The following is a 15,308-nucleotide window of genomic DNA, read 5'->3' as shown; positions in this document are numbered from 1 at the left end:
AGCCAAAACAATAAAACCACAATGTACGACACAGGACGGGGATGATACCACAGACACCACAGACATGGAACAGCATGTGCTGGTGTTAAAACTTACAGGCACGTAAACTGGTGGAGCAATCATTAACAGAGACAGAAGAAAGTGGGAAGGCTCTCTCAAGGGTGTCCATGTTACTATGCACACTGCCTGACATGCAAGAGCAGTCACGCTCAGAGCGTCCGCAATCAAAACAACATGCCAGTTTGATTCTCTTGTAGATGGACATCTTGGCTATAACCATGGGTTGGATGGGAGGAGAGGAAGAGTAGCAAGTTAATGGAAAGGTTAAATATAACAATGCAGCTGGAAGGTCATTTAAGGGATTTAAGATACAGGCCTTAGTTTATGGCAGTCTTGACCCAGGGATATAATCATTCTGATTATTAATAGCACTGTGGTTGTACGTCAAATGTAAAGGAAAGATAAGTGATTCTTTCTGTTCTGTCTAGGGGGTGACACAAGACAAAGACCCTTTTTTTTTTGCATGGGGGTAATAGGAACCACCAAAGAGAGGCAGAAACGTGTAAAGGCTTTCCCTCGCACCCTTGTTGCCACTGTAATTTTTAAAGTGAAAAGGTGAATAGTGCAAAGCCATTGCTTCTTAAGCTAAATTTGGGTTTGTTGGCTTCATTGAGCACGCACCTCAGAGGATATAAAACCAATTTGACAAAATACCAAATTACGTCCATTGCAAAAGATGCTGCTACTAGCTGGGATTCCTGCATTGCAGGGGGTTGGACTAGATGACACCCAGGGTGCCCTCCAATTCTACAATTCTGTGGTTCTAAGATCAACATTAAGGGCAGTTCACATGTAAGGCATCACCAGAGTGCACTAAATATGGGTCCACTGGAACATGTTGAACCAATCATCATCATCATCATCATCATCATCATCATCATATTTTCTCTTCTGTATCTATTGCAAGATTTCAGTATTGTAGCCACCACAAGAAATAAATTTGAAAAGCCATCAAATGTCATAAAGTCAATGATTTCCCCCTTTTTCAGTGAGGCTGATGAAGCTCAATGCAAATTGACAGTTCTTCAACTTGGAACGGTTTCAGGTTTCAGTGCTTCAAGTGCGCTGTCTTTGAGAAAGCCCAATTTGTTCAATTCTACTAACGTGACTTCATTCACAAATAACACATGAAGGTGAAACCAAAGGACATCTTATAATTGTTTCTCATGTTGCACTGGGCCATATTTTATTGGCAATGGCTTAGCATGAACTAATTTAATTTTAGTGACATTGAAGCATGTCGCTGGTAGTCAAAAAGCACAACCCGTAAGAGCAAATGGGCACCCAAACTTTTTTTTTTTTTAAAAAAGGCTTGTAACCTTACAAATAAGCAGTCACAATTCCCATGTTAATTTAAAACATTTGCCATTTACTTGGGGTTTGCTGTTGTTTTTAAACTGAGAAAGGAGGATAGTAATCTCCCAAAATGGGTCAAGTCCTATTCTAAGGCCTCTATGACTTGCCATACACAGTATATCTGACAAGCAAGGGGTAACGTCATGGTTGTGGGAAAACAGGGATCGAGGGAGATGGATGAGTGATCTCTTCAGCAGTGATTCTGTTCCTCTAAAACTTTGCTTGCATTTCCTGTGGCATGTGTTCTTAGCATTCTCTTTGAGTTATCTTGCAGCTGTTTGAATATGTCAACATGCAACATCAGGCTCGGTCAGCACACCATACATCATTCCCCAGAACTTGATTTTTAGGAGAAAGCTGGAATTCCACTACAGCTTTTGATAGGTAACAGTTTAGACTACTAAAAATTATTCGGGACAACTTATCAGTTTTCCCCATCTTTTCTTTGCATCTCCATAACTCATTTAAGGGTTATTCAGGAAAAAGAGGGAAAACATTTCTTCATTCAACAAAGATTATGTTTGTCCAAATATTCCTACATTAAAAAAACCCCAAAACATAACCATATTTGGCTTTTTCTTCTTGTTTAAAGGAAAATTAAGATCTGGTCTGAAATGCACTGATTTGGTGAAAGAAAAATGAAAGTTCTTCCATGCATAATATACAGCTGCTTTGAAGAAGCTTCTACTAATCAAATGCTGTAGCAAAACCCAAGTAACTGCCAGTTGTATAATGTTTTGATATTGGTTAGTAACAGTCCCTGGTTTTCATTTCCATCTAAGTTGTATTTTGTCAAAATGCAATAATAGAATAAGACACTGGGGGAGGGAGGGTACAGAAGAGGAAAATATTTAAGAACCATTTTCTTCAACAATAATTTGTATTCTTCTGTTCAATAATGGAACTGGTGCAAGGCACATTTCAAGACCCAATGCATTTCAGGGACTGTTTTTAATTATTAATATCAATTATTCTGGAGACCATGCATCATTTTATAATACATTCTGTTAACATGCAGGAAACAGTCTCAAATCTGATAGCAAACTTCTCAAAAGGACTTGCTATGAAGGTTTTAATCAATCATCATATGAGCAATCACATATCAGAGCAGCACAGTTTATAAGGCAACATGCTTATTACTCTTCATTCCTGTTACACAGTCATTTTGCATTCATACCAAATAGAAGAGGAAAATAAATATTTTTAAATACACCCGCAAACATATAACAAGATGGAGTATTAGGAATAATGGTTGCTGAGCAGATTAAAGACATGATGGAGTGATTAAAGCTGGTACAGCCAGACACATACTGTTTCCCATTAAACCACCATAAATGTTAATTAAATATGGCAATCAGCAGAAAGACAGGAGACTCTTCTGTACAACTTCATTAATTTTGGTGTCATGGTACTTGGAGCACCTCTAAAAATTCTACAAAAGCCAACCAGTTTCAATCATATACCCTCGGTAGAAGGTATCTGTCCACTAAACAATATTTTCACTTTGACAAGCAAAGCAAACAGGGATAAAGGTCTTCTCTGCTGATTACCTGGTTTTTGTTACCATTGTCTATCCAACTGCTGCCACTCCTCTGCCTGGCTTTTACATCACCAATGGTAACAAAAAGTAGATCTATGAGGACATCTAGTGGAACTGCACCAAACAACAGCTGGCTAAAGAAAACCTGGACTCCGTGTCAGTCAACTGGGGTTGAGTAAAAAAAAAAAAAAAAAAAGGAAAGAGGGAAAAGAGCCAGACTACCATTATGAATTGAAATGGATACAATGTCATTTCAATTCAACTTCTCTTATGATCCACAGCAAGAGGTAAATGACAACAAAGGAAAACTTCACAAAGAAATTACGGTCACAAAGGAACTGTAGTGTTACAGGAACAGCTAGATTGATTTAATTTGCCTTGTGGCGATGTTGGAAAAGATCATCAACCTGAAGAATAGCAAAGGGTTCCCCCACAGCAGTTTCAGCTGTGTAAAAAATATTTTAAAAATTTAAAAATACAGCAGCGTGTCTTAAAACTGGTTGTGACAATTGATTTTTCTCTGTGCTCAACAGGCAGAGCTTTTTCTCCCTTATTCCATAGTACGCCAGGGAAACCACAGCCTTCCTGAGCCTTCTGCAATTTTTTTCTTGAAAAGTTCTGGCTTTTAAAGAATATTAAAGGGAGTGTGTTAGCTGTTTCCGATTATACAGATTGCCAGGGCTTAGCAGTCAAAAATTGCTTAGCTATATATAAGTTATTAAAGGAAGCAGTTTGATCATTCTACTATATAGTGCTTTTCCTAATGTTTCATAGCATGTTTGGATTAATGGTGTCTAAGAAAGCAATCAACTTTTTTATATTCCTTGCCTTTTATATTCCTTCAGCATAACATGGGGAAGTAGCATGCTTCTTAATAAGTGAGTATCTACACTAAAATTATATTCTAAACTGCAAATCTAAATACCACTGAAAATCCTCTGCACACCACAGTCTTGCCTTTCCCACATTCAGTAAGCATCAGCAATGTATTGCCTGCCAGTACTGGTTCTAGCCGAGATCAGAGTTTGAGAGTTGATGTGCAAGGAAGAACGAACAAAACTTTACTTTTAGATCATTTAGGGCAAGTTGGGCAGTATTATTTTCGGTCGAGTGCCGCATTCCTTTAGGGATAATCTGTTGAGTGCCGCAAGCTGACTGTGCATGGGGCTAAAACAGGGGTCAGCAACCTAAGTCCTATGGGGCACAAGTGGCCCACGGGGGTCATTTAACCGGCCCCCAAACCAAGCCACCAGTGCAGCGTGGGGACTCACTTCCATGGCACCGGAAATCGTGTCTGCGCAGACGCAGGTGCCGGAAATCGCAGGCGCACACAATCCGGCCTGTGGAGGGATCTCCGCTAGTGTGAACCGGCCCAGGCAAAGTAAACCTTGCTGACCCCTGGGCTAAATGCCAGCAGTGGGCAAGGCCAGAGTCAAAGGGAGCATAACTTCCTCTCCCTTTCTGACACCTGCTTACCCGTGTTTTCTCCCTCTTCCTTCTGATTTGCTGTTCACTTTTACCAAAGTTCTGAACTAGCCACTTGCAGGGGGCTTTGGGAATCAACTGGGGGGGGCACATAAAATTAGGCTGAGGGACACATGTGTCTCTAAGGCTGCTCACTCCTGCTTTATCTAAACATTGGCAAAATAACACCCTATAAACTCACACCAACAGCTGTGAGTGTGGATTTTTGTAACCAGAATGGGCAAGAAAAATCCACCCACCCTGACTCGCCTCTGAAAATAAGGTATGTGCCAGACCCACAACGGATCTTATTTTGACTGCCGAAATCTGACTCCTCCAAATATTCAGGTAACAAGTTTGAATTTCAAATAACAATGTTTGAATATACTAAAATTTGATACCCGAATTGTGCATTCATTGATTGATTATTCAGACTTTGTCTGTTGACTGGGACTGACATTTCAGTTGACACAATTTATGCCTTTCAAAGTCTATGGATTTATTTCCCTGCCAGTAACTAAATGATTTTGCTGAACATTACTTAAGAGTTAAATATATTCACAAGTATCAGGATTCTGACTGGGATGATGTTTTACAGAACTAGTGTTTCTAAAGAAAACCAAACTAATTTTAAGAGTAAAACTAGGATTATAATTTAATCATTATAATTTAATAAAGTAAAATGAACTCTAATATGGCATATGGTTTGTTCTCCTTAAACATGGTTAGCTCTCCCAGTGCTCTAGTCTCTGTGCTTGCTAGTCGACATATACATGCCATCTGGGGACAGAGTTTAGTGTGCCAAGCTACCCCAAAGTGTTAAAATACACCTGGGTCTTAACCAGAGCTGGGGCAGCAAATGATCTATAATTCCTGCTAACCATGGTTAAGTCTTATTTCTGCAAAAAAAATTAATAAGAATGTTGATAAACTGCCAGCTCATTATAAATATCAAGGCTGCCATAAAACTATAAAGTCATAAAGCTATAAAATCATATAACTCTGGGGAAATGTATGTGTGAGAAGGAAATCTTTCAACTGGTGCAAAATCCAACAGTGCTAAGTTCTGAGCAACTGGTCCCAAATTAAATCAACAAGGGGAATTTAACCCCAGAAAGTCATACTAGTGAATTCTTCGTGAACTCTGTGAAAGGCAGCGATCTTGGCCAGGCATGGCCAGACTTGGCCCTCCAGATGTTTTGGGACTACAACTCCCATCATCCCTAGCTAACAGCACCAGTGGTCAGGGATTATGGGAATTGTAGTCCCAAAACACCTGGAGGGCCAAGTCTGGCCATGGCTGATCTTGGCTCTATTCAGCCATCACTGATCATCTTGAACAAGCTGGCTAATTAATATGATCCCTGAGTTGCTCACGAATGCCGAGCCATGAACATGAACTAACACCACAGAAATTTTATGTTCCTCCTTGCCTCACAATGGGTATCATAATCACTATCACTAAAGGCTACTGAAGTGCAGGAGTACACAAAATGACCCCATTAGATAATAGGTTTTTGAGAGGTGCCAAAGATGCACGCAAGCTGGATGGGAGGCCCACCAGGCAAAGTGCCATATTATTGGGGCTTCTTGTCCATACACGTGTCCCCTTTTGAAACTGCAGTTCCCTTCCACTACTTTAAAATATTTTTAAGTGGCTTATCAGGAGGCTTATCAACCCTGTTGCAAATGGGGGCAGGGGTTGCATTTCAGGAAAGCCAGCAGGATGGCTCCGCTCCTTAGACTGAGCACCCCACATCCTCTGGAGGACAGAGGCCCCATCTATGACAGAGTGAACTTGATTCCCTGAAAGCTTGTGCCATAATGCATTTGTTAGTCCTTTAAAGTGCTACAAGGCTCTTGGGTGTTTTTATTTCTTAAAAGAATATTCCACACCATGTCCTGCCGCTACTTAACTCTCCCCTCAAGTGCGCAAGACTAATTAGAAGTTTAGCTTGGAAGCTGTGGAACGCCCTCCCATCAGATGTTAAGGAAATAAACAACTATCTGACTTTTAGAAGACATCGGAAAGCAGGCCTGTTTAGGGAAGTTTTTAATGTTTCATCTTTTATCGTGTTTTTAATATTCTGTTGGGAGCCACCCAGAGTGGCTGGGGTATAAATCAGGCATAGGCAAACTCAGCCCTCCAGATGCTTTGGGACTACAATTCCCATCATCCCTGACCACTGGTCCTGTTAGCTAGGGATCATGGGAGTTGTAGTCTCAAAACATCTGGAGGGCCAAGTTTGCCCATGCCTGTTATAAATATATTGTTGTTGTTGTTGTTGTTGTTGTTGATATCCTGGATTAGCTGCAGCTCTCTGCTTAACACATAATTGGTTACAAACCAATTAAGCAGCCCTATGCTCTGATACATTACAGAAAATGTAGTATTTAGGATTTCCACAATGCTAGCATTCTTTTTCTGACAGAGGTATTCTTTAGTCTTTCTTTCTGAAACATAACAAAAATGCAGGAAGAAGGAGACGAAGTTCACCAGGCCAAACTATCTACAGTAAGTCTGCCCACCCCCCCTGCCTCCCACTCAGTGCTACACTCTATGCACATATGATGCTGTACACTAGACTGACCTGGACTCACTTTTGCTAATATTTGAAACCAGATAAATTTCACAATGTGATGTCCTTTTACACATTTCTGTATCTGCATGGGAACTACTTATCTATGAGTGGTTTATAGCTGAGAGCAACATTTAAACAACCACATAGATGGTGGCTTATTGCGATAGTTCCTGGCCATGGAATTGGTACTTTGTTTGAGGCGAAGTCTTGGTTCCCATGGAAAGAGTGGTATAGCCAGCCCCTACCTATGTGATCAGGATCATTTAAATGCCTTCCCTGCTTTGTGGGTACCACTCACAGGGAATTGCTCCTCATGTGTTTTGGAGGGCATATGAAAAGCATTTCAATGTGGAGTGATAAACAAAATTGGAGACAGTGGATGCCACTAAAAATATACTTAGGCCATGCACACATGATCGTTGTCATTTCTTCAGCCAAGTCTACAGACTGAGGGAAATAGTTAGCAACAATAATTTATAATTAGTACTTTAGAACCACTTCTTTCTACTGAAGAACTGGTGCCTAATCAGTACAAGTACCACAACTATCAGGGTGCCTTAACTGGTGCACAGATGAGTATTTGCCAAGTTTGAATGTTTGATGTCATTCATTGGGTATTTTATATCGAACATTTTGTGCATCTTTTACTGGGAACTAGAACTGAACAACAGAGGAAAGGGAATTTCTGCAGTACAAATGTATACTGGTTTAAAACCAGTTTAAAACCAGTTTAAAACCAGTTTAAAACCAGTATACACGGCTTCTCTCAACACTCCACAAAAGACTCCTAAGAACTGGTGGGCTTTCCGTTGGAGACCCTTGTAGGACAATAGTTCCCAGGGTTCTCCTAGGCTGAGGGGATGAGTATTAACCTAATCTGTGAAGTTGACATGCTGCAAACAGGGATGGCAATTTCTCTCAGCCTCATAAGGAATTAGGAAAGCTTGAGAAAAAAATGGTTTGATTTACAATTGGGGGAGGGGAGATACAGTTGGGAATGAGAAGAGGCCAGGGGAAAGCAAGTTGAAAGACTGCTGTATTTTCTTCAACGTCGCCCTGACCCACAAGGTCAATAAAGAATGAGGAAAGGTGTGGGTATGAGACGCCACCGCTACATGCAACATAAAAGTGTAAAGAAAAGAACCGGAATACTGAACAAATGAATACTCTCTACTGGAAGAAAGACAGGTTGGATTGCACTCTGGGCTACAGGGAGCCCGTTTTTACTCACAATAGATCACTATCAGTGTGTAGTTAAAATATAGTAGGGGCCGTGTTCCAAGGCAGCAAGAGGAAAAATAAATCAAAACATTGTCAATTATCACAGGTTAATGCAATTTCCTTCAAACATTATCAGTGTACACACACATGACCTGTACCTCGGGGGTCCAATGGCCCCCTTTTGGAAGGAAGCATCGCGGCTGGAGGAGGGGAAGAAAAGCATTTCATATTTATACTAAACTGGTTAATACAACAAGAAGAAACAAGAGTAAGTATATCATTCTCCCCTGTTGCAACTTTCATCTCAGGCTGGCTGTGGCAAATATAAACATTAGAGCTGTCATTCTGTTACATGAATCAGTCGTGTTAAGTTTTCATTGATCATTCTGTTAAATAAGAAAGTCAATCACCAAATTATCTGAATATGCATCAAACGATTGTTCTGCTTGGGGGAAAAAACAATGTTCATTTTTAGGTGATCCATGCAAACATTTCATAGCATCTCAGCAGGCAGGCACCATCTTAGAAGAGGGTTCTCCTTCTTGCAAGAGAAGGGGGAAGCATCTCTGCTAAAGTGCCACCTGCAATTTTTGTAAGAGCTTGCATTATATATATACAGTTTAAAAGATGTCTAACACACTTAATCGACGAAATACTGCAGCCTCAATGAAGGTTTGTTTCTCTAACCACAATATGTACACATGCATTAATACTGGCTCTCTGCTGGAAAGTTGTAATGAAATTAAAGCAAGAACACAACTGAAAGCAGATTATACCGCAAGGCTACCACAATAATCCAGAGCACAGGATTTTCACAGCAGAATTTGTTTTTGGACAACATTACATGAAAATCTACAGATTATTCAAGGAATAGGGAGAAGAGGGCTGTAAGAAGGGGGAAAAATATATGTGAAAGGAAAGCACGGTTACTCTAATTATCTCTGGCTTTGTGGAACTACAGAGCTCTGTGCTGAATTATTAATACTAGGCTTAACAGGTTTGGACAAACAGCTATGTAGGTCAGACTCACTTTTAGACCCTGACAATACTGAAGCTAATGTTCAGACAGCATCTGAAGGGACGTGAAACCTCTGATGCATTATTAAAGAACATGGCTTTCAACTATCCCAGGAAACTGCATGTAATTAATGCCACAATAATTAAGATTTCCATGTAAAAAAAGATATTCTATCAAATTCCATTCACCTGTACACACAGGTTTATTCTCGTGCCTCCCTTTCATCTTATGCATAATTTCCATTTAAGGTTTCTAATTTTTATTATGAAGCTCATCAATTACGAAAAGCAAAAGTGTGGCGGGGGGGGGGGGGAGAGGGAGGGCAGAGAGAGAAAAGGTTCGCTCTCACGGCCATCCATAAATGAAGCTGACAAACTGAGTGGAGAGTGGAGAGCTCCAAATCTTGCAGCTTTACAAAGTCCATTGTCAGTACTAATGTAGCTATTTGACATTTTACAGCAGATTAGTCAAATTCTGCTGCACAGAAAGACATGGGGAGTGGAGAAGAGAGGGGGAAGAGAAGTAGGCAACATTCCTCCTGTCTCTGTTGACATGCTTCTCTCCTAACATGGCCTGCAATCCTCTACTGCTAGTCTCCTGAAATTCAACTGAAATGAATCACATTCCTTCCGTCTATTCACGTGCACTATTTACCTAGCTTTCACCAGGTGGTGCTACATTTCTCTATGCCTCTGCCAATTTACAGGTTAAAATGGCAGAATAGGCAGTCCCCAGACTCAGAAATTCTTGGGGTGAGGGTTGGAATCTTGGGCAGCAAGACTACAAAGACCTCTGCCTCACTGCTGGAGGGCTGGATTGAAGAGCTGTCACCAGTATGACTGAGCTGTGTCGTCATTGGCTTTCTTGTGAACCCTGGCATTGCTTTAAAGCTTACCAGGGGTCCTTCAGTGAGAAGAACATGAAGGGCAGATAAGCAGCCTTCAAAAAAAAACCTTGCCCGCGGATACTGATCTTCCCTGCAAGAGAATTCTTGGCCTGCTATAGGGAGCCTTCTCTGCTTACGCAGAGCAGCATGAAATGAGTGAAGTGCCCCCCCTTCCCAATTCCTCTAGAGCAGCCTTTCTCAACCTGTGGGTCCCCAGATGTTGTTGAACTACAACTCCCATCACCCTTAGCTAGCAAAGCCAGAGCTCAGGGATGATGGGAGTTGTAGTCCAACAACATCTGGGGACCCACAGGTTGAGAACCACTGCTCTAGAGCATGCAAAGCTATTGTGGCAAACATGCAGAGGGTTCCCAGGCATTCTAAAGTCCTCATGTGACAAGAAAGAGTGGAATCGAGCACATTCACCCCCCACTTCAGGGTTCAAAATCGCACAGGTAGCCTACATGAGTGGAACAGAATCCCCATTCCATTACAGAGGCAAACAGGGATGGCAAGAAGATGACAGGTGTTGGAGCTAGTGCATTCACAAGCACTCTCCCTCTTCACTGGAGGGATTTAGAACTCCAGCACATGGCTCTTCCCTGAGGGATGATCATGCATTGTGACTGGGCACGCAAAAAACTGCCAGTGACTCTCAACAGTCTTAGGTATCATGGTTCACTGGCAGTGCCTTAATCAAATTACAAGTAACGGCCCAGTTACATCCAGCTCTAGGTGACATCCATTGGAATCAATGGGATTTGGTCATGCATAATTAGGCACAGGTTGCTCTCTAATGAGGGATCACTTATATTCTGTATGTGTTGAGATGCCAACTGCATACTAGGTTTGTGCCTGGAACCACACAGTTAGGTGAGCAAACCCTGCTGCCACAAAGTGGGTTTTCGTATGGAAAATTTGCAGGGCAGATGCAGTCGGTAGAAGGTGAATTGGCTGCTTTCCTCCTGCAACTCCCCCTCCAGGTTCCAGACCTAGATTTGCATTGCAACAATGCAACTTGGTGCGTTGTATGCAATTCTGGCCAATGTGTGGACTCATACGCAGATGGACTCACACAGAAATAAGGAGACTTAGGATGGGATGCAGCAAAGTAGCCCTACCAGCATAAAGGCTGCTCAAGAACTTCTGCTTGTGCATATTCCCTTGGCAGAAGCCCCAGAACAGCCCATGGAGGAAGGAAAGTGGGATTGTTCCATCTGGCAAGCTGAACTGCTCGCACAGACACAACATTCATAGCAGTGCAATGCTGAACTCCACTCTTAGTCTGCAATGCTATATATAGTTGCTTGGACATAAGTCTTGTTGAACTCAATGGGACTAACTTCTGAGTGGACTGAATAAGACTGTGCTGTGAGAAAATACTCAAAGGGGGTGGGGAGATCCAATTTTGCTATGCATGCCTTCTTCCCAACCTGTCTGGTTGATTCCATGCTTAGGACAACGTTTCTGACATCTTCCTTCTATGTCATCCTTCATTTTATTTCAGCATCTGTCCAACAGTTTTTCATTCGCCAGAGTGACTGATGCTTGCAATCACTAGACTATTTCTTATATACCAAGGGCTGACAGTTGGGTCCTCTGAGGGCTTCCCTGTAGTTTTAGAGTTAGCTTTTCCTGGAAGGCATTTTGGAGGATTAATTTCCAGTTCTTTAATTCCCTCTCATTGGCCTCCAAAATGTTTATTCTCCTTTGTCATTCTGTTATCTGTCTGCCTGTCATAATATTTCTGTATGGGCAGTGACGCAAATATATGATCTGCAGTATTCATATAAAGGAGCAGTTTATATGATCAGCAGAATTGCGATAAAACTTTGTCTCCTCCCTTGGAGTAGACCACTTCAGCCTTTGAGAAGGGCTATGTCCACCCGGGACACGGGTGGCGCTGTGGGTTAAACCACAGAGCCTAGGACTTGCCGATGAGAAGGTCGGTGGTTCGAATCCCCATGATGGGGTGAGCTCCCGTTGCTCGGTCCCTGCTCATGCCAACCTAGCAGTTCGAAAGCACGTCAAAGTGCAAGTAGATAAATAGGTACCGCTCCAGCGGGAAGGTAAACGGCGTTTCCGTGCACTGCTCTGGTTCGCCAGAAGCGGCTTAGTCATGCTGGCCACATGACCCGGAAGCTGTACGCCGGCTCCCTCAGCCAGTAAAGCAAGATGAGTGCCGCAACCCCAGAGTCGGCCACGACTGGACCTAATGGTCAGGGGTCCCTTTAGCTATATGTTCTTCCCCCCTTCCAACCCCCAACCCCCCAACCTGTGCAGGAAAAAATAGCACATGAATAGGAAGGATAAGACGGTTTTGTTAGTGGCGAGAAGCATTCAAACATGCAACCCACAGCTCTCAAACGCAAGCCCACGTAGTTGGAGTCCACATAAAGTGTTATCACTTGATTCTGCTGATTATATAAACTGGCCCTAATATTAACTCGTTTACTGCAGGGGTGGCTAAATTGTGCCCCTTCAGATTTTGTTGGACTACAACATTCTGGCTGGCTGGAATCGATGCAAGCTGGAATCCAACAGCATCAGCCGGGACACAAGTCAGCTATTCCTGCTAACCTAGAATAAATAAATGGACTCTGCCTGAGGTTTTAATGCACCAGTGAGCTTTTGCACAGTTTGTTTAGGGAGCTTCCCAAAGTTTGGTCCCTGTGGAGCAGCTTGGGGATTATAGATCTGCTTTGCTTCCCAAGGCTGGACACAGCCTCTTTAAATTTCCTGCCCAGCTCCTTCTGATCAGTGCTTGATGTCCACGATTTGTATATGCAAAACAAAACAAAACAAATACGTGCAATGTTCAGGTAATTTAAAATTAGGGTATTTTCCTTCATGTAAATCATGGTGGGTGTTTGCTTCAAACAGGCAACAATTGTACTGATCTGTGGAAATCCTTATTAATGTTTTTTGGGAGGGAGGGGTGGGGGTGGGGTAAAACACTAAGCCTATATACGTAATTTTGACACCTATACATAATGTAATCATTCTCTAAATTTTGTTAACTTAAGATGCCAAATAAGTCCTAATAACGGCGCAAGTATAACAATTTAAATCTCAAAATATGCAAGCAGATATTGCAGGAGACAGTTATGAACTGTGTTGGTATGTACAGATTTCCTAGCCTCTCTCTATCACTATTCAAAACCTAGAAATATATTTAAAAGAGATCCCTTAATGCTTAACAGTTTCTGTAGAATAGAAAAGCTAGTGGGGGAGGAAGATTACTTACGTCGTTTGCAGCCGCATTTTTTTATCCTTTTGGGATCTGTGATGTCATCATGACAGGCCTTGCAGTAAAAAAATGCCCTAGAGAGGGAGGGAGAATGGAAAAACTGACACATTTCTTAATCCATACAAATGAAATTAGTCCCACATTTCCTCCTTGCTACAAGTGCCAAATTAATGAAACATGCCAGCACTAATTTCCTTTAATCTTTTGAAAGGTTTAGACATTTAAAAAAGGAAATGTTTGCTACAAGACAATTAATTTCAAACACAAGGCCGGGTGATTCAAGTTCGTGCTTCTTTTAATAAATTTAACTTGAAAATAATTGGGGGAACGGTTAATAAATATGACACGGTGGATCAGATCATCCAGCTTTCATCTTGGAAAGTAGCATCCAAAGTGACTTTATTATCCAAACACACAAGAGATGAAAACACTGTTCTTGGCAGGGGAATTGCTGGCTCAAAGCCCCCTGGTTTTTATTTTTATTTTATTTTATTTTTTTGAAAAAAGCAGACAGCTGAAGATATATAAGGCCATTTGTTCCACTTAGTTTCACATAGCTTAATGTTTTAGAGGAATTCAGATGCTGTCATGAAACAAATGCAGGACAATAGCAATTATTCTTGCAATTACAGTGCTTAGACAGACACCTCGGATGCTTTACGAATATTTGGCTTGGCTTAAGGACTCCTCTGTGAAAGGTACTTCTGCTCATACAAAGGGGGGGGGGTCACTTATTTATCCTTTTCTGTAGCCCTCCATATACCCCACCGAACTGGCATGAGGTCAGGGCCCCGTGCACGCACCTTATTGTAGGAAAGTATAAACAGGGAGGGGAGAACTGGCAACTTCCTGCTTGCAGTGGCGACTTCTGATCCAACATACTATTATTTATCAATGTGATAAATAAATGATATTGTGACAGATAGCCGGGGCTTGGGGCTAAATGAACTGCCTTTTTTAAAGGTTCTCCTCACCCATATACTTTGAGCATGTGGTGAGATCATGTTTTGAGGGTCTCTGATTTCTAAGACATAGTCGTACAACAGGCAAGGCTTTGTGGTTGCAGCACCCTCTTTATGGAGATCTCTCCCAAGTGAGACCCATTAGGCCGGTTCCCTATACTCTTTAGGAGGTTGACAAAAGGTGTTCTTCTGAAAGGCCCTTCAAGACTCATGTGGCTGGTGTCACCTGATAATACAGATTAGTCTTACGATGCAATGTTGGTGATGCTCAATGGGTATGCTGTTTTAGTGCTGATTTCAAATCTTTAGGTTTTTTTATGTGAGTAAGCGTAAGCTGCCTTGAGGTCCACCTTGGGCCCATTTGTTGGGGCAGAGCTTGCTCCAGCTTACCTGGACGGGGCTACGGTGAAGCAAAGTGACAATAAAATTGGGGATGGATGGGTGACAGGTGGCACCTGCACAGTCCTGCCTCACACCAGCCCCATTTGGGTGTGGAGTTGATGCAGTGATGCTGGTGTCGGGAGCATGGTTCCACTATACCACACGGGCCACCACTGAGTTGGAACTACAGTATCTGTTTGTGGGCATCTGATTACCTGCCAGCAGAAACAGAACACTGGACCAAATGGGCCTTTGGTCAGAACCAGCAAGGCCTTCTCTTTTATCTGCACTGCTGAGGGTTTGCTCTATTCCTCACCAGACGAAGGAAATTTATGTGGGACTAGTTTCTGAAACATGCCTTGGACAGTTGCCAGCACAGTTTACCAAGACAGTTTAAAGTTGCACCATATACCACATTGAAGAAGGAGGAGGAGGAGAAGGAGGAGGAGGAGAAGAAGATCTAGAGAACAACATAAAATCTGACAACGTATTACCTTTTTACTTCTTTGGCATCGCTTGCAATGAAGAATCCTAAAGTACCCTCTTGAATCTTCACATGGTTTCCAGGATTGATTAATATACTGTCCG

At 42.0% G+C, this 15,308-nt stretch overlaps 1 protein-coding gene across 8 annotated transcripts in view; it reads right to left on the bottom strand.

Annotated features, from left to right (window-relative positions):
* Nucleotides 1-15,308, bottom strand: part of KCNMA1 (potassium calcium-activated channel subfamily M alpha 1) — a 544,144-nt gene that overhangs the window by 112,364 nt on the left and 416,472 nt on the right. For 6 of the 8 annotated variants that reach the window (XM_077930634.1, XM_028729138.2, XM_077930636.1 and 3 more), the window contains exons 17-18: nt 15,215-15,301; nt 13,375-13,451 (exon numbers count right to left, since the gene is read on the bottom strand). In XM_077930634.1, the coding sequence (XP_077786760.1) occupies nt 13,375-13,451; nt 15,215-15,301 (164 nt within the window). Of the gene's footprint in view, nt 1-96; nt 271-13,374; nt 13,452-15,214; nt 15,302-15,308 lie in introns of all 8 variants that reach the window. The other 2 variants (XM_077930638.1, XM_028729135.2) reach the window with 1 other exon arrangement.

The sequence above is a fragment of the Podarcis muralis genome, chromosome 6 (assembly GCF_964188315.1).
Source record: "Podarcis muralis chromosome 6, rPodMur119.hap1.1, whole genome shotgun sequence".
NCBI classification, from domain to species: Eukaryota; Metazoa; Chordata; class Lepidosauria; order Squamata; family Lacertidae; genus Podarcis; species Podarcis muralis.
The sequence above is the reverse complement of the archived record's forward strand: the minus strand, read 5'-3'. Positions and strand labels throughout refer to the sequence as shown.